Here is a 19,397-nt window from a genome sequence, read left to right on the forward strand (position 1 = left end):
CCAGCACCGCCGGGCTACAGCCGGCTCCCCCGTCCCTGCGGCGGTGGCAGCTTTTCCCCAGGACTCGGGGGAACTGGGCGGTGCTCGGCGCCAAGGACACCCTGCGCGGGCAAAGAGATGCAGAAGGAGCTAGAAACAGCTATTTTTAACGGTGCACAGGCCCCTGCCAGCCTCAAGGGCACTGGATTGGTGCCAGCCCAAGTGGGAGCAACCCCCGGGCTGCTCCAGCCCGGCCGGGCAGCCAGGACAGTCACCCAGGCCGGCGTGCAGCCCCCGGGGCGCCGAGCGAGGCCGGGGAGCACGTGGGACCCGCGCTCGGCATGTGCTTTCCCCGGCCGCCGCTGCGGTTAGCAGCAGCACTCTTAAATGGATTTGTTTGCTTCCAATCGGGAAGTGACAGAAAAGCGGGTGATTTACTCGCTGCAGTTTGTTTTAAAGCACGATCACTTTGAGCGCCGAACAGATAGATGTCTGTGCCTTACGCCGTTTATTTTGTTAGTGTGCATTTCTTTTCCCGGCTTCTTTAGGTGTAAATGAAGCCAGCGCTTATGTTTATAATCAGGCAGTGGGGAAAAAGATTTAACACGAGGGCGCAGATGGAGAGGCTGTAGCAACGGCGTACCGCGCACCGTGTGCTGTTAATTTTTGATCAGGTATTTGCTCCCGCAGCTTGGGACAATGGGAATCTTTGTTCTTTCCTCCTCTCCCCCTCGAGGATCGCTTTTCCAAGTCGAAGAGGATTACCGGTGTGCAGCAACCCGCACTGCTGTACGCCCCGCTCCTCATCCCCGCGCAGAGCTGACCCCCGCGGTCTCACCAGCGTCACCCCTGCTCTGCCGAGAGCAAAACTGGGGGGAAAAGGAGGGGGATGGAGGCGCCCAGGGTCGCCCAAGGTTGCAGCAGGGACAAAACGTCCTCGCGGGACCGGCGGCCGCGGCTGCTTGGCAAGGCCCCGCTGCATCGCTGCCTGCGTCGGCCCCCTCCGTCAAAGCGGGAGGCTCGTCCGGCTCTGCTCCCAGCCGCTCCGTCAAAGCGGGAGGCTCGACCGGCTCCGCTCCCAGCCACCCGCGGGAGCGCCGGGGCACGGGGAGGAAACCGTGCCGGAGCCAACGCCGACGTCACCCGGCGGCTTCCCGCAGCCACCGCCCCGCGCGGCCTGCGTGGAGAGGGGCCGCCTGGGCCCGGCGTGGGGTACCCTCAGGGCACGGGGTACCCCTGACATGGGGTAACCATGGTTGCAGGTACCCCGGCGCTGGGTAACCGTGGTTGTAGGTCCCCCCGGTGCTGGGTACCCCTGGCGGTGGCTCGTGGCTGACGGGCAGAGGCGGGTCCCTGGGTTTGCACCCCCAGAGCTGGTGACGGCCCGGCCCTGTCCCCCGAAGCCCTCCACCCCTGCCCCCTAACCCCCACCCCTGTCCCCCCCTGCCCCCTAACCTCCACCCCTGCCCCCTAACCCCCACCCCTGTCCCCCACTGCCCCCTAACCCCCACCCCTGCCCCCTAACCCCCACCCCTGTCCCTTCCCTGCCCCCTAACCCCCACCCCTGCCCCCTAACCCCCACCCCTGTCCCCCACTGCCCCCTAACCCCCACCCCTGCCCCCTAACCCCCACCCCTGTCCCTTCCCTGCCCCCTAACCCCCGCCCCTACCGCCGCCCGCGCCCCCCGGCGCCCTGGCGTGACACCGCCACGCCCCCAGGTGGAACTTTCCTTGCGGGGCGTCAGACCATAGAGGCGAAAGGCAGCACCAAGGTGCAGCCCTTCTTGGGGGGGGGGAGCTCCCGGAAGGAAAGAGGCCCTTTTCCTCCAGGATAACCTGGAAGAAGGTCGTGCGCTGGAACTCGCGGGCCCAGAAATATATTTTGAAGTTCTGTCACTGTGCGTGGCGTCGGGCTCCTCCCTGCTCCCCTGGAAATGTTTCTCTCTGTCATCCAAGACTCCCCCCTTTTGGAGCCCCGGATGGTACTTTCCGCCCTGTTTACTCTCTTTGCGCGGCCGGCTTGGGTGGGGTTCCTTTGCTGCTCTAGTTTCGTACGCAAGTGGCGTAGGACCGTCTTGATAGACAGCAGAGATCAGCCAATGACATGGCAATAGCCGCGGCCAGCGAACCAATGGGATAGCGGACCGGCGGCCGGGAGGAGGCGGGGCGAGGTTGAGTCAGGGCAGGGAGGGGGAGCTGTGGAATGGCGGACGGCCGGGCTGGCCCGCCCTGGTGGTAGCGAGCCGAGGGGGCCGGAGAAGACAGCTGCGGAGTGGGGTGAGTGCGAGAGCGGGCAGCGGCGACCCCCCAGGCCTCCCGGGCCGCCTCTTCCGCGGGGAGAGAGGAGGAGGCGCTGGGGTGGGCTGCTAGGCCCTTGCCAAATAGTGAGCTGTGGGGGTGAGCCGCGCACTGTTTCCTGCTATATAGTGATCCCCCTGCCCTGTATGGGCCCTGGCGTCCCCGGCTGGGGGGGAGTCTGGCCCAGCCTGGGAGGGGGAGGGAGAAGGAAATGGCCTTATCCCGGGCTGACACTTGCCCTGCCCCTCCCAGGGGCCGTGGCTCAGTGCCGGGCTGTGTGTCCCGGGCTGGGCCTGGGCTGGCCGGGGGGCTGGGGGCGCTGCCCTGCCCTGGCGGGACAGTGCCCTGGGCTGGGTTGGGGGAAGGCCGGCTGCTGAGCTGAGCCCAGGCCTTGCTGGTGTCCCCTGTCCTGGGGCTGTTACCGAGGTCCGGCTTAGCTGGGAACAGCTTGGGGGGCTGGGGAGGAGGGGAGGCTGCTGGCTGCACCCTAAGGGAGAGGAAGTGCTGCTTTGCTGGGGGTGGGGGGTCCCTCTCTCACCAGGCTGGTTGTGGCCTTTGCTCTCTGGGTTTCACATCAGTCCATCATCATGGTGCTTGTGCACACGTGTGCGTGTCTCTTACTTGTGTAGAAAGTCTGTCGGTGCAGGTGGCTGCTCTTGTTGCAGTTGCCCTCATGGAGGGTTGCTGTGAAAGCGCCTTCTCCCTGCCGGCTGTCTTCCTGCCCCAGGAAGTGAGTGCATCCTTCGGTACGTGTGGATGCACCCTATGGATGTGTGTAAGCCCCTTGGCTACCAGCTAACCGTGCAGCCATATCAAATGTAAAGCTACCTGAGGTAGGACTGTGTGGGGGCATATGTTGGGAAATGTCTTCCCTAATATTAAATCCCTGGGCACTATCTGAAAAGAAGCTTTCAAGGGTGTAATGGCATATGGCTGGGTAGTTCAGTCAAATGTGCTGACCTACCGGTGACCTCGGACCATATTTCTTTCAGAGAAAAAATAAGTTGCCAGGCAATGTCCTCAGGCTTGTACCTCACTAGCATTTGGGCTTGTATTGGAGCTGCTCCTTTGGGATACAAATGGCATATGTCCTTTGGAGAAAGGCAAGATGTTGCAGCTCCTCCCTGTTAGCTATTATTTGACCTTAAAGACCTTCCCCCGATGGGCTTTTTTTCTGCTGAAAGTTTTGCACTTGGCATTAGTGATTTACTTCCATTAGTAGCAGCATACTTGGGAGCCCTCGCATAGCTGGGGCCACTAGTGGGACTATATGGCATCTTAATGCCAAGAGTAGGCCAGTTCAATAAGGTATTAGAGAATACTGATAGCCTGAGACTCCCAGCAGTGAAGATCTTAGTGGATATGAAGTTATATTAACAATGATATGGAACTTTAATAAGTACACCTGCTGTGGACAGGGCTGTAATTGCTGCAAACAAGGCCATAATTTATCAAGCCTTTTGTAGCTCTCACACTTGCGTGTCCTTCCCTCAGACTGGGAAATCTTGTGAGAATGGAAAAGTTGAAAGTAAAAGATGTGACAAACCAGTAGTATGTGTTTCCCTGTGGCAAAGCTGATGCAAAATGTTACTTTTTGGGAAGTGTTAAAGTGCGCATGCTTGATCACATGAGAAAGGGGAATAGTTATGTTTTCCACTAGCTTTAAAAGTCTGTAGAATTGGTTGCTGCTAAGTGTTGCTGGAATTAAAATGCTGTATTGCAACATTTTTCATTAGGAATCCTGATTGGCCTTTTAGTGACCTTGAGTGGATTTTTGTCATAGAAGCTAATACAGAGTTTAATCCAAAACTTAGTTAAAAACAAACCAAAGCTAACATCTACCAACTGAAAACACAGACAATATGTTGATAGAGTGACTTTGAAAATCCGCTTGCGCTCACAGCCAAGGACAAGCTTTATCCAGCAAGTGGGGTGGAGTGGGTCAGACACTTCACAACTCTGTGCTTTTATTTTGGAAGGAGTGTGCTTGAAAATACAGGGTTTGAATGAGACACTTCAGCCCAGTCTTAGAAGCCCACCTAATTCAAATCCATGTACAAGCTACAGTGGGCCATGTTGCACCTGAGCAGGTTGGTGACAGCAGGGATCGAACTGGGAACTCTAGTTTTGAAAGCATCGATTGCTGCTTGGTTTAAAAAACTCCCTTCAATTAGGGGTGAAGAGCGGGCGTATCAGCTCCCTATGTAGCCCAGGTGAATCAAGGTGAAGCTTTGCTGTACCTAATGAGCGTTGGTTGTAAGAGCGTAATCTTCCAAGGGTGAGCTGAATGTAAGCTTCTTCCCAAAGTGCATGTTTTCACTGCTTTAAAAAAAGAAAGTTGATTGTTTATTTATTTTGTAACAAATTCAAGAAGTAAATGTCCCAAATTCCACTCTTTAAAAAAAAAAAAAAAAAAAAAAAAAAAAAAAAAAAGACTTCTAGTGCCTGTTAGACTCCCTCCTCTCCAAAGCGATGGAGATAAGCCTTTCCAAACTCTCTGCTGCTCATCAGTTTTTCCGAGCTGCTGCACGGTGATGTTAGCAAGAGCCCAGCTTAACTGCACTATTCTCACGTCCCCAGCCCCACAAAATCAGAGGTGTGGGAATGAAATGAAATGAATGATGTTAGGCTGTGGGCTCGCCCCCGATTCTTCCCTTAGCTTCCACCTGCTGTACATTCCTAACAAGTCTTTCAAGCTCTGGCTTTGTAAACTATGCTATGGGGGGAATGCAGGCCAAGAGTTCAGGGAAAAAAAAGAAATACGGTGTGTTTATAACTATTTTTTTTTTGTACATACCCTATTTGAAATGTGGTGTTATTAAAACCTAAAGTAGTGGCTTACTGAAGGATAGAAGCCTGGAACTGTAGTCTTCTTTTCTTTAGAGATGTCACCGCTGGAGTTTGGAGTAATGAGTTAATAATAAAGTGGTGGTGTGTGTGTGTGTGTTTGTTTCTTTTCAGCAGAATATAAGACTAGTTCCCCTTGGAATAATATAACACACTGAACAGTAACTCAAAAATGCACTGTTTCTGTTCAGAGTGTATTTGTGAGCAGCCATTCATTAAAAATCATATAACCTTTATTATAACTAGCAACCCAGTTTCTCAGCATGCTCTGAATGTATCTCATTCTTCAGGGCTGGTCTAGGAAAAATTGATTTCATTCACAAAGCTTAGATAATCTCAGAGCATGGGTGGAGGGGTTAAAACTTTTCAGTGATTGCCTCATATGCATATAGTTTCGTTGTTCTTCCATCTCCAAAAAATAATGATCAGGAGATGGATTTACCAAAGAAGGTTGTGAGGATTCATGTTTCCACAAAAATTAGGTTAGTTTTTTTGATGGACTGTAATAAGAAAGACTTCAACAAGTGTAAGACTCATCTTTAATCCTTCAAGGTAGCTTCTCTCCATGGATATTCTGGACTCAAACATCTAATAGTTTTAAATGTAAGGTTTCTATTTTGTCTGTGCTATGTTTAACGATAATACTTAGCCCTTGGTCATTAGGCTGAGCAAAACACATTGCTGCCTATGCTGCATGAGTCAGAAAAATGAGTGAATGACAGTTTTAGGTGCTTGTGCATATACATGTCATGCATAAGCTTCCTGCTGTCTTCATATAGAGTGGGACCTGAGGACTCCGCAAAAAACACGCGTTGCCAAAAGTTTCTCTCAAGGGTTAAAATGGCCAAGACCAGCCACTGTCTGATGGCTCAATACCAGATTTGTTCCTTTATATAGTTTCTAAAATAATGCCATAGGGATGTAAAATGCACAGGAGGCAAACTAGAATTGAAATCATGTTTCTCTGATGCTTTCACTGTGCTGAAATTTAGGAAAGCAAAATACAACTATTTTTCCCAGCAGAACAGTTCCCTGTTCTATGATGTTTTACTGTTTTCAGCAGCGCTCTTGCTTTTAATGGAGTTTGGAGTAAGAAATTGTATTTATATTAATATTTATTTATTCATTCTCACTGCTCAAGAATAAATATTTGTGTGATCAGGCCCTTAGTTATGACAAATTAACAGTTATTTAAATATTGTAGGTATTTATAAACACTGGATTTAGAGGGGAAAAAAAGTAATGGAAATGGTTTATGGGTAATAAGCAAATGACTGCTCAGAACAGAACCACCCTGTTGAAATCTACTTCCCATGTATTTTTGTAACTGTAATAAAAATGCTGTGTGTTTTCTTTTTGAGGAGGGTAAGCTACTCGCGCTGCTGATCAGGCTTCACTGTAAAGGCTGTGCTAATAAGAGCTTCTGTAGAAGGTCATCAGATTCAGGTTTGATTCAGATTTATACAAGATTAGTTTTTCTACCTGAAGACTTGTAGGACTTTTTTGTTCCTGGGGGGCAGTAGGGGGGTGGTCCCCTCCCAGAAGAGCTGAAACATGAGCTTGCATCTTATTTTGTTGAGCAAGCAGTGCAGAGGGCAGTACATAGCATTAATGACATTCTCAAATCCAAAACTTGCTTTTGCTGTAGTGTAGTAGTAGGACTAAGAAATAGTACCTCAAGATCCTTCCCTAATTCTTGATATCGCGGTAAAGCTTTCTGGTATTATGTTACTACTCAAGAAGCTGTCGAGCGCAGGTACCTCAAGCGTGCATCTGCCAGGGACTTTGCTGAAGAAACTTTACAGGGGGCCTAGGAGTCCCTGTTGGTCACAGGGCTGGTGGCAAGCAGCAGTGCTTGCAAACGTGGAGGACAGTCTGTTCGTCTTCTGATGCTGAAATATTTCTGACTTAGCTTTGGTGTTGTTGTGTTGACTTTTCCCATGCAGTTCTGTGTGGCATCTCTTTCTAGCTGTGCTCTTGCTCCCACAAATGGGGTCAGCGGTGACCTGCTCTGGTCCTCTGAGGAGTTCTGTGTAGTCTCTTCCCGTAAAGCGGTCTCCTTGGACCTGCGCCTGGGAGAAGTGGTTTAAAGGTTGCTGTGATGTGAAGAGAAGAAGATGGGACGTGCTTATGAAGCAACAGCACTTAGCATTTGTGCTTGAAGGCTTCAGTTTCTGCATGAGAGATTGCTGCTGTGCCATCAGTTTGGAGATGCTGCTCTGAGATCACTAGTGACCTGTTGTTTTAAAGGTTTTGATTCTCTTGTATTACTGTTGGAAGAGTAGAGAATGGACAAAGAACTTTCCACTGAAAATTATTTCTTCTTACTGTTGCTGTAAATCAAGTCTAAACCAGGAGTTCATTTTTCTGGCCTCTGCTGGAAAGTGTTCAGTAAGAATTGAAATATTCTCTTATGTTGTGTGAGGTAGCCAGATAACCTTCTCCTTAGAAGGTGCTTATTTAATATGGATGGTGGTGCATTTATTTGAACAATCCCTTTATGGAGCAACGACCTGCTTCTTTCCACACCTGGAGTTGACATTGATATCTCCTAATTGTAAAGCGCAGGGCATAAAAGGAAGTATCTTTTCACATAGTGTGTGATAAATATTGGACTTGCTGCCCCAAGATATCATGGATGCCACCAGTTCAGATACGTTCAGAAACTGATGAGACATTCATGGAAGTGAAATCCATAAAGGACAACTAAATAATATTGCTTGTTTCAGAGTGGCCTTAAGGTGCAGATTGCTGCAAAGTGGAAAAAGGGGGAATTGTTGCTCTATATTTGCCTTGTTCTTATGCTCTTTGTTTAAGCATCTGGTATCTGTCTGCTGGTGGAGAGGATGCTGGTTTAGCTGGAGGTTGGACAAGCTAGCATGGCTGTTCTTGGTTCCAGTCCTGTGGCTTAAGGTTTTCTCTTGCTTAGCTGCTGACGTTTCATGTGATGTTACAGAGTCACCTAACTGTTTTGAGTCTCCCATTTCTGCCCACTCATAAAACTGGGCTAATGATTCTGACCTTTTGTTTGTACAGCAAAAGGAGTAGGATCAACAAAATACTGGAGCTTATTTACTATCATTACTGAAACGATGAGCAATGCCACTTTGCGGTACTTCAAAGAGGCTTCGCTTATAAGATGCTGGGAATCCCTAGAGAGAGAAATGTTTCAGATGGGAAAAGGAGGAGGGGGGAATATTCCTCAGATTCCAGTCTTGCAAATATGCTCTCCCAAAACACATGAGGTAATATCCCTAGCCCTCGCCCTTCCCCAGCTGGGCTGTTTAAAATAGCCATTGGGAATCTCTGCTCTTTCTGCAACAGCCAAACAGGCCGGTGTTACTTACTGCATAGCAGTTCTGTGTAAATTGTTCGCTGGCAGTAGAATTTTGCAAAGTGCTTTGACCTATTGTATTACCACTAATAAGATTGAATGTGGTTTTAATTTCTCATTTCCTCTTTCACCGTATGCCCTTTTCTACTTCTTAGAGTCCTACTTCAAGTCCCTGTATAGCAGAAGTCTTTTCTGTTGCTCAAAGAATGAATGATGCTTTGCTTTCAGGCGGCTCTGCACTGGAGGGCTTTAAGTGGCATTCAGAGAAGGCTATCAGCCACAATATCTGATGTATTGGTGTAGCTGCAGTTCATGCATGGAGTGCAAAAAATGGGATTTAATTGGGAGGGAGGGGGAACAGCAGCCCTGGCTGAATGGATGGGTGAAAGTTCCACGACCACCCCTTAGCCCAGCAGAGAGTTAGCTGAGCGCTTGCCAGAGCGGAAGCGAGTTCCCTTTCAGGCACCCGGCTTTTGTGCGCCGTAAGAAAAAGCTCGTGCTCTTACGGTTTTGGCCTTGCAGCTGCAAAAAAAAAAAAAAGGCGAGCGAACCATGTACACACCCAGATCCTGTTCTTTCAATACCAACAGCTGCTGAGCCGATCCTTTGCTGCAGGAAGGCATATAGCTATAAACACAGCTTGTGTAAAACCTTTACCTTCTGTCTAGGGCAGCATGAAGTAACTGGCCACTTCCCCTCTGGAGGCTAAATTAAAAACCCATGTAATTAACTTATACAAAATAGCCTTTTGGTTGCTATTGAGAATTCAATATTGTATCAAAGAGGTTACATCTAGGGTCTGGCTTCTCATGAGAGGTTTCCATAAAGCAGCTTATTATGGACCTTGTGGTGAGCTTTGATAGAATGACTTGCATCTTTAGCAACCATAATACAGTCTAATCTCTTCTCCTGAAAAGATCAGTTAAATAAAGTGATGGTTTCAAACACTCTGAAGTAGTTTTGGATGGTACAGAGCTTGGAGCTTGCACTGCGGATTACATAAGGTGAGATCACGACTGGGCTCAGAACATGCGAAATGGAAACAACTGCAGTTAAAACAGATTATTTTTCTGAGTGTCCCAAGGAGATTACACAGGCATCTGCCACCAAATCCAAACTGAAACTCGACCCTGCCCCCTCAAGCCGGGGGGCCTGACTGAAGCAGCGAGGCCCTGCCGAAGTCTGCTTGGAAGATCGTTCCGTCCTGTTGGCTGCACTGATGGAGAAAGTGAGTCCAGGACTGTGACTGTTGAGCAAAACCAGAGGGCTGCTCTTCGCAGCTTCCTGCAGCTCTGCCGGCAGGTCCCCAGTGGCAGCCCGGGAGCGTGCGCGTGCCTGTGCGCTGCGCAGATGGTTCGTGCGTGCACAGCAAGCAGGACCGGCGATGCCGCGCGGGTGAGGCTGCCTCGCCGGGCCCCTCTGTGCCTGTGCTGCGGCCGCTTTTCCAAAACGAGAGGCTAGTCCTAAAAATGGGGCAGGCTGCTTTCCCCCTCCCCGGCCCCTGGTTCCTCTTTTCATCCTCAGGCAGGACAGACCATAGTGGCAGGAAGGGAGAAGATGCTTGGAAAACATGGGATTCGTGCTTGCCTTAGGTACCCGCGGGGTTGGGGGGGTTTGTCCATCCTGCCAGCTCTGTAATGGTGCCCAGTATTGCCCTTTCTCTGTCTCGCTCAGGAGATCCAAGAAACACATTAGGGGGTTTAATGTGACATCTCGTGTATATTTTTTTTCCCGTAGTAGAAAACCCATGTGTTATTTTGACTTTATTAAGACATTGTTCGCAAACCATTTGAATTTAGATGCTTGAGGCTGTTCCTTTGTTTTGTGACAGAAATCCCAGCAGATATAACACTTCTGAAAATATCAGGGAGTCAGTGTCTTTTTTTCTCATGTCAAAGGTTAACTTAAAAATATTAATGCTGCAAAGATTCATTTAAGATATTAAAACTGTTCAGGCAAGAATACATGTACATATTGTAATTACTTCCTTTTTCTTACAATTAAAGTAATTGGATTATATTTAATGAGCTATTTACATTTAATAATTAAGAAAAGACTTATCTTTCCAGTATTCCCCAAGTGCAGCAGAAGGGTGGGGGCACTCGGTGCTGTGATATAATTATCTAGGCGTGAGCTGAAACTGAAAGAGCAGTTGAGCTGTATAGAAAACAGTTGGAACTGGTTTGTTCCTACTCTTTCGTTAATCAAAACAGTTTAGTGTGTGTTAAAGGAGGGGAGGCTGGGCTTAGTTGCAAATGAGAGAGTTTATCTGCTGAAAAGGAAGGTTAAAATATGTTCAGGCTTCAGGAATAAGTCATTTAGAAAAAAAACACACCCTTTTTTCCTGTATTAATTGCAGAGCACTGCCCTAGAATGAAAATATGCTGATGTATTGTGAGAGTTGTGCTTTGCACTGAATGTTTTGTTAAGAGCTAACAGGCATAAGCCTTTCCTCTTGCTCGAGGAGGCTGGTGTGAAGGAGAGGAAGAAAACATGCTATCCTCATTAGCAGTAATTCAGCTTGGGAATGAGCGATTCAGCGGTGTTTGCTTTAGCAGCCGTGCACCATTTGCAGAAGTTGGCCTGCAGTTCCGTGCAGGCATCCGCGCGGCGACGTCGTGAGGCTCGGATACCGACAGCGGCTGAAAATGGAGCTGTTGGGAATAGTGGTGCTTGTGTTGTCACCTGAATTGCCTGTTTTCCAGTCAACGCCTTTTTCAAGCGTAATCAGTGCTGTTAGAATGCGCTAAGCTTAAAGACTGGGGAAATTAAATCTGATTTTATCCGGCACTCGTTTTGCCTGGGTTGGGAGAGAAATGAGCCCTCTCCTTTGCCGGTGGATGCTTCCCACCCTTGCCCTCTAAGGACTCGCTTCGGGTGCCGGGGTGGCTGTCCCCCGTAGCAGAGCCCTGTCTCCTGGGCTGCTGTGGCTGCTGAACCTGGTGGTGGTTACTGTTTAGGGGGCTCCTACCCCCCTGGGAACAGATGACTGAGTGACTCATCTAGTGTAAATCACTGAATAACCTTTGGACAGTGGTTCAGCCTCCGGCCGAGCGCAGCTGGAGATCTGCTGGTGGACTCATACCCGTCCCTGTGACCAGGCCTCTCCCCACATACTAGATAAATATTTGAGAACCTAAAGGGAGATTTCTGTGTCTGAGTAGTCTAAAGCTACCTGTTGGTTGAGGCTTACGGTTTTGTTCTGTATTGTCACTGACCTTGTATCCTTGCCAAAATTATTCATAGGTTTAACAGAAGATGTTCTGCTCCCTTTACACCTCCTGTTTCCAAGGAAGCAACAACGCCAGAGCTCTTCTAGTGCCGAGGGAGTCCTTCCCGCCTCTCTCCTGGTGTATATTCTCATGGCAAAGACCTTGAAACCTTTCTGTTTCTGAGCTTTAATTCCTGTTTAATCAATAGTTCTGTATTCTGAGAATCAAGTCTCTGTGACAGCGCTCTCTAATTGAGCTAAACTGCCTTTCTCTTGTCACATCTCTTCTAGGGTTTTATTTAAATGCATTTGTTCTGCCTGTATCTTAAGAAGTCGGGCACTGATAGGAACACCAGGTGACCCTCTTTGTTTAACTTGTTTTTCAGCTAAATGAATGAAAACATTAATTAGGCACTGGTTTGTTTTTAGGGGGGGGAAAGTCTAGGTCAGACTGCTGGCCCTGTATTTACACCGCAGCAGAAGCGAGAAGATCTCTGTGTTCCCCTTTAGTGACCACCCCCCCATCCTCCCACCCGCGCTTCGATTTCTGCCAGCAGCTTAGAGCTAGTCCCTCGCCGGGAGAGCAGGCTGGCAGCTATTCCAGCAAGATCATCTTCGGTAAAGCTGATAACAAAAGTTTAAAAGGAAGAGCCAAATTTTCAGTCACACCTGTGCAATCCCCTTGAGGGCAGTAAATGACGACGGTAATGCGTGAGCCAGGGAAAAGAAACAAAAACAAAAAAATGCAGCAAATGGCTTTTTGAGTCTCTTTTGCATTTTTTAGAGACAGCAGACAAAAAAAAAAGAAAAGAGTATTTTTTGCTCTGGGAACTGAGCGAGCTAGATGTTTGTTGGCTCAAGGACTCCACAGTGCATTGTACAAGGCTTCGTTTTTCTGCGAGATCAGGGTTGACGTTTCCTCGTGTCAGAGCGTAGCTGTGGCAATGTGCGGTGCTGCTCTTACCCCATGCTATTGCCAAAACGCTGCTTTCGCAACGCTGGCAGATTGTATCTCTCAAGTCCTCGAGCTGGTGATTGAGGTGGAATATTAATATGCAGAGGGTTTTATTGCGATCGGCTAACTCTTGAAGTCCCCGTGCTTTCCACAGATCCTGCTTCAGGAAAGCTTTTGCGTGACAGTGGTAAGAGGGCAGCCCGGGCTTTCCATGCTTTGTGCCCGGCAAGCGACGGTGGGCAGCGTTTTCCGCTGCGCGTGGGGATTTACCCGTGCAACTCCCCTGCGGCTTTATGGGGAGAACAGACCTCTGCGAAAGGAAGTAGCCCTGCAGCTGCCCTTCACTGCTGACTCCTGCTCAGCTGCTGGCAGGCTGGGCTGTTAATGACAGATGAGCCTGTGACGCGTTTTTGGGAATGAATACTTGTTACAGCTGGCGGAATGGAAGAGTTTGTGGCATCACATGGCAGTTTGCTCTATAATTTCACTCCCTATTGCTCAGATGCAGCACTGATTGCTAGGTCTCTCTCTGAGTGTGTAGCTGTAGCAGTTCTGATTGCTGCATCCCACTTCTCTGTGGCTGCATTGTGAGCTTGGATATAGCCCTGAGCACTCGGCAGAGCCTTCTGCCGAATTTTTTTTTTTTCAGTTCTCTGCGTGTGTGTGGCTGCTGCTTCCCTTTCTGCTAGTCTTTGGGGTTACATAAAAGCTGGTCTCTTTCTGGCCATTACAGCTACATGGGGGAGTAGTTACTGCTGAGAGAAGCTTGAAATTTGAAGCAGAGTTGTCATAGACATTAGAAAGAACAGTCAGTCTGCGTTGGCAAGCTACTGAGTTAAGTCTCATTTCATACTGATGGGAATTTCAGATCTGATTATCTCCTTCCTCCCTCATCCCCAAACCTGCTGGTGTGTCTAATCCCCCGATGGGTACTCCTAAAGGCCGCTCTCCACGGCGCTTAGCTGAAGGCTAGATCTTCTTGACTACGTTGCTTGTTTGTGTCCAGCCAGAGGATTTTGTAGCTACTGGTGAGGGCAGGGTGGTTGGTTGCCATGATGTACTTGGAAATAAAGCTTAATTTCCCCCCACCGCACCCCCCAGAATGTGCTCTGTCCTCCTTAGGTGCTTTGTGCTGCACCAGACATTATGACAGATGATATCACTGCTGGGGTCCAGATTTATTTGCAGATGGTCCCTGATCTAAGAGGTTGTGTGTCACATTGAGTGGGGAATTACCCAGGTGACTCCCACTAATGCTGTGCTAGTTGGTCAGATATCGGTGAGGAGAACCTTGCCAGGTCTCTCTGTCAAACTCTGCTGTTATTTACAGCTCTTTGTGTGCATCGCGTACGCGCATCTCACCTTGTAGTCCTGCCTGCCTTCTCCTCTGCTGCACGGTATCGACTGTGCTATCTGCCTGCCATACAAAAAAAAGGATGGTTCCTCTCTCGCTGCGTTACTGCTGTTCTCTGCTCTTCTCCCAAACTGCTTGTTAAGGAGTATTTGGTCTGAGTTGCTGTTTTCAGTTGACAGAACTTGTGTTGCAAAGCAAATACTCAATCCTAAAATGTCCCTGTGTTGCTTCTGAATACTTGTAATCAAAGTCTGTCTCCTTTATTGTTCATAACAATTGTCCAATTTTACTGTGCCAGCCCTATTTATTAAAAATAGTCAATAAGACACAGCTTTGTTCAAGGGGTTTATAGACTGGCAGTTCTTGTTTGAAGCAAACCAATTGTGCTTGATTCCAGTCCAGAGCTCGGATTCCTGTGTGATCCACTGCAGCAGAGCTCATGGGGAGAACAGTTGATGGCTTGATCAGCAATCTTAGCAGCAGCAAGCTCCTCTTAAATTTAGTTTGTGCTCTTCTCAAAGTGGCGGGTTAGGAAAAGCAAGAACCACAAGCTGCATTTTGCTTTCGCTAGCCTGCGTTCCGCCACGTTTGTTCCTTAGCACCCCAAGAGCATTTCTAAAAATAATCGTCAAAGTCAGAATCTACTTAAAAACTGGTGAGAAAGACGTTCAAGGTGAGAACTTGTTGTGGAGGGAGTAAGGTGTCAGATAAGCAGCCGTGTGAAGAAAGGCTGGGCACGATTCCTGCTTTCCTGGGGAAATATGAGGAGCTGGAGACCACTGTGTGCGAAGCGAGCGAGCAAAGGAATTGATCTGAAGGACGATGTGGAGCAAAAAAAGCCAATGAATCCTGGAAACGAGATGCCAGTTGTGGCTGGAAGCGCGCTAGGAATCTGGGAGCGGTGATCTAAGCTCCCGAGGCTTTTGTTGCGCTCAGCAAACTTTTTCTGGAAGGGCGCGGGGCCGCGGAGCAGGCCGGCGCTAAGCAATGCCTGCATAAGCATTTTGGGAGAGGGGAAAAGAACGAGGAACGCTGGCAATGCCCAGCTGGAGGTGGGGCAGCTGGTGGCTCTGGGGAGGTAAGCGGAAAGGAGCTGCGGGGCGAAGCTGGTCTTCTCGAATAGTTTGGCTTTTAGTCACTGCCCTCGTAACAGGGCTTGGAGCTGCCTGTGATTCAAGCCATGACTTGGAGGCTTCAGAAGAAATACTTGCCATGAGCAGGTAGGGAAGTTCTGATTCAAGTGAGAGAGAAAACCATTTGTTACCTTAAGAAAAGCCCTCGCTTCCCCTTTTTTAAGGTGTGAAGCACGACACTTGGGAAGATGAGTATTTTGAATGTGAAGGGGCGCAACGGTGTTTGCAGACTCGGCACCCAGGCAGCGGCGGTGGGCTTCCCCGTGGCTCCCCCCACCGCCGTGCTCTGCAGCCCGCAGAGATCGCCTAACCTGCCGCTTCACGTAGGCGAGTGCTGTGTTCCAGTCTGCCTTTCCTTTTTCCCATATTCATTAGAAATCTGCTGCAGACAGTGTTGCTTCCTCTACTTTTAATGTACTCGATCTCCTCTGGGGTTGGGGTGGGAGCGATGGAGATGTTCTGCGCCCATGGACTGCCGTTCTTGCAGCTTTTTATATGCACTGTATGCACCCCAAATTCTAGTGTGCAAACAAATTTAATCTTCGGTGTTAGTAAACAGGTAGAGATGCTTATCTTTGCCAAAAACATAAGGTTTCTTGGCCTTGCTATTCATTTAACTTTTGAATGGTAGGATTCAGCCATAATGTATGGTCTGTAATAGTTGCATGACACTGACTAATGCCTGATGACCAGTCTGGCTCGTCAGGGTGGAAAATTGCTGCGCTGTCATGCCCTGATAACCGAAAGTGAAGTGGTTCTGTATGGCCCTTACTTAGCGGTAGCGTGTTGTCAATCAGTTTCTAATGACTCTTTAAAAGAACAAGGGCCAGAGCCTCCCAGAAAGCTTTTTTAGGCCAGTCCCTCCTAGTTTCGTTTGCCGTTTCTCTGTCCCCTTCCCAGCCCCCAGGTGTCTGCCGGGGGCCTCTGCAGCACTCTGCTTCCTCTTTCTCTCTCCGCTCTCACGCCTCGTCCCTTCTCCGCATTTTCTCCTCTCCCCCTCCTGACTGCCGCTTTCGAAATACACCACTTATTTTCCAATCCAGACTATTAATCTTTGTCCCACCTACTCATGAGGCATGAAGGTTTTAAAGGAGCCCATTAGCTGTTATCTCTCTACCCACCCACCAAAGACTGATGGGGAGAGGGAGAGGCCTAACAGGGAGGTGTCTCCCTGCGGGGGGGGGGGGCATTGACTTCTCTCCACTCATGTCGACTCTAGGCTCTGCTTGTAGGTCCCAGATTTCCTATCTGTCTGGTTCCATCACAAAAATGTCCTTCCACTCCGGATAGAGGAAATCTTTCTTTAAAACGCTCCTCGTCCCAGAGGCTACTGGCTGCTGCGGGAGCAGGAGGAGGATCATCCGTAGCCCGTCCTGCCCTCCCTGCCTTGCCCGCGTCTCGTGCTCTGCTGGGTTAATCTCGTCTTTTAGTTTCGCTGCTGCTCGCCAGCTTGTGACGGGGTGAGGAGTAACGGCAGGGCAGCGGAGCTCTCCGGCCGCCCTGGGAGGAGCGGTGCCGCCGTCCTGCCCGCGGAGCCGTCACGAGGGCGAAGCTCCCGCTCCGCAGTGGAGTGCGGCAGCCTGCGCCGGCACGGTGGGGGTGGCTGGCAGCGTGAGCGAGGAGGCTATAAAGGGAGTGTTTTTCTTAGCCCTTCTCTGCTGGCTGTCTTGCACCAGTGCAAATCCCCACGGTAGATGTGCCGTACCGCTGTAAAAAGCAACTTTCACCACTGCTCCATGCTTCTAGTTTCAGAACGAGCTTTGAAGGCAAAGGCTTGGGGGTGGGGAGGGGGCACGGGTGCAAACGGCGTGCTCCGAGCTGCTGTTTGCTGGGGGTATTTGGGGCACTGTTCCATTTTCTGCCCCTCATTCTCCCCATAGCTTCCACAGCTGTTGACTTTTTTGGGTTTTGTTTGTTTTTGGCTTTTTTCCCCGTCTTTGCGTGCCCACTCGCATCTCTTTCCCCCTGCACGTAGCCTCATTTTTTCCTCCTCTTGCTGTTTTCCTTCTGACCGTCCTGCACCTTGGAAGGTTTCCAGCTGGTCTTGGTGGATGGGCTGTCCACCAGCGGCTCTGCAGATCCCAGCCACATGCGCTCTCCTGGCTGAGCCCCGGGGACGCGCTGGAGAGAAGCTCGATGCAGGCAGCCTGCAAATGCTGCCTTGTTTATGAGAGCTGCTTGTTGGTGCAGACTGCAGTCTGGGGGGAGCTGGGAAAGTTTGTCTTGCGTAAAGCGCCAGAGCCAACAAAAGATTGAAGGAGTTTAGCTGTAACTGATGAAACGTGGAGTATTTAGAAGTGAGGGTCAGAGTCCGTCCTTAGCTCATCCTTTTCTTTAAATATCCCAGCAGTTACTGATGGCTGCTGCAGTGCTGGGCAGAGAAGTCCAGCGTGGTCTTCAGTGCTCGGAGAATCTCTGCTTTTCTCTGTTTGTATGCAGATCCTCTCGCTCCCCTTTTTGGTGAGGTTTGCAGACTTTGGGGGCCCCTTTCCTTGCGCAGGGACACACATGAAATGTCCCGCTTCCAGGCGGTGTAAAATGGCACCCCGCATCTGCTCTCCTGGAAGATATCCTCGCGTGCAGTGCGCTCTGGCTCTCGAACTCCTCTGCCTTAATGGGTCAAATTTAGCAATTCAAAATCTGGCTTCTGAGGTAATTAGGAGGGATAATGCCCACTTCTTCCTCTTAACACCCTGATAGAAAAGCATCCAGGAAGGACTCCTGGACCTCAAAGATAAGCTGCCAGCTGCCACAGAGACTATCAAAGGGTGGCTCAAAGTCAAGAGCAAACAGCTGATTTTTTATGGTTCTTGGTTTTTTGCTGTTGGTGACAGGAAGCCATGTTCCCCAAGCTGTTCGCTTCCTGTTTTATTTTTACACCCAGGCTGAGCAGCTCAGCATGCCTATCACATGGGAGCTGGCTGCTTCTGTTGGGTTGTTCCTTAGCTGACCTAGAAAAGTGATTCTTTCCCCTTCTAAATTAATCAAGAAGTTGGGATGTATTTGCTTTCACTTAGTTTTAAAGATTTCAGGCATGCCTCGCGCTCCTCGTCCCGAGCTCTGTTTACCTAAGTTTTCTTCTCCCGCTTCGAGGCAGCCGAGCAAAGAGCGAGCTATTTGTTGCTGCAGTGTTTCGGCACGTTAGCAAGGGAGACTTCTGTTAGTTCAAGGCATTGACTTGCACATGAAAGCATTTTCCGTCTAAAGCATATCTTCCGGACGCTTATATTTTCTTGATTTTTTTTTTTCTCTTTTAATAAGACAGACGTGGAAGCTTGTTCCGACCGTTGTACAATCAATCTTGATTTCTTTCTGAGCGCGCTCCAGCCCAGCAGCCTGATCAGCGCTCCCGCGACGCCGACGCGCTGTGACGGGAGACAATGGCGCGGTGTGAACCTCGGCCCCGGGGATTTTCCGAGGGAAGAGGGGTGCAGCCAGCAGGATAAGGAACAGGCACCAGAAAGTTTCCTGGTCAGCTGCAAGCACTTCCTGTTGTTTCAGGAGAGCCCTTTCTGTCCCTGCTGCTAGGGAGGAGGCAGGCACTGTGCTTTGGAAGCGGCTTTTTTTTTTTTTTTTTTCTTCTCCTGTTTTCATCCTCTTGGCTGAAGAAGACTCTATTAATCGCAAGTTAAAATATTTTGAAGAAGAGCTTGAGACTCGCGTAAGACACTGCGCCGGGGTGCGGAAGGAAGGAGACCGCTCGGGGCGGCAAATGGGTAGGAAGGGAGCAACGGCTGCGGTGCTGCCAGCAGCACCTCGCTGGTGGGCTGGATGTGTAGTTTTCCATCTCTGCCTCTACACCTGAGCTGGTGGGTCTTTCTGTTCCTACAAGCAATAGAACAGCAGGATCTTTATTTCTGAAGAACCAGTTTTATAAGGGTGGGGAGCGGGAAAGAAGGCTTATAAATAAAGCCATTTGAGAGCAGGAAAAACGAACACCATGGCTCTGGTGTGCCTGGAATTTGCGGTTGAGTAATCCTTTCCTGTTTCTTTTTTGGGTTGTTTTTCATCTTTCAGAACAGTGCCTGAAGCAGGTCCACCATGCCGTTAGTAACGAGGAACATTGAGCCAAGGCACCTGTGCCGTCAGACGTTGCCTAGCGTTCGAAGCGAGCTGGAATGCATGACCAACATCACCCTGGCAAATGTCATTCGACAGCTGGGCAGCCTGAGTGAGTACCATGGCGAGCCTGCGCGTTGCCCTCAGGAGTCGCTAGTGCTCTTTATTTAGCTCCCTTTCTACTCCTGTGTTCCTATTTCTCCCCCATCTGCCTTCCCTGGGTAATGC

General features: G+C 49.5%; 1 protein-coding gene across 3 annotated transcripts in view; it reads left to right on the plus strand.

Annotated features, from left to right (window-relative positions):
- The first annotated feature begins 1,814 nt into the window (after positions 1-1,814).
- WASF2 (WASP family member 2) overlaps positions 1,815-19,397 on the plus strand; it is a 33,990-nt gene continuing 16,407 nt past the window's right edge. The window contains exons 1-2 of one of the 3 annotated variants that reach the window (XM_026098139.2): positions 1,815-1,960; positions 19,128-19,281. In XM_026098139.2, coding sequence (XP_025953924.1) covers positions 19,152-19,281 — 130 coding nt within the window. In that variant the 5' untranslated portion in view covers positions 1,815-1,960; positions 19,128-19,151. Of the gene's footprint in view, positions 1,961-2,122; positions 2,256-18,667; positions 18,827-19,127; positions 19,282-19,397 lie in introns of those variants that run through there. The other 2 variants (XM_026098137.2, XM_026098138.2) reach the window with 2 other exon arrangements.

The sequence above is a fragment of the Dromaius novaehollandiae genome, chromosome 23, assembly GCF_036370855.1.
Source record: "Dromaius novaehollandiae isolate bDroNov1 chromosome 23, bDroNov1.hap1, whole genome shotgun sequence".
Taxonomy (NCBI): Eukaryota; Metazoa; Chordata; class Aves; order Casuariiformes; family Dromaiidae; genus Dromaius; species Dromaius novaehollandiae.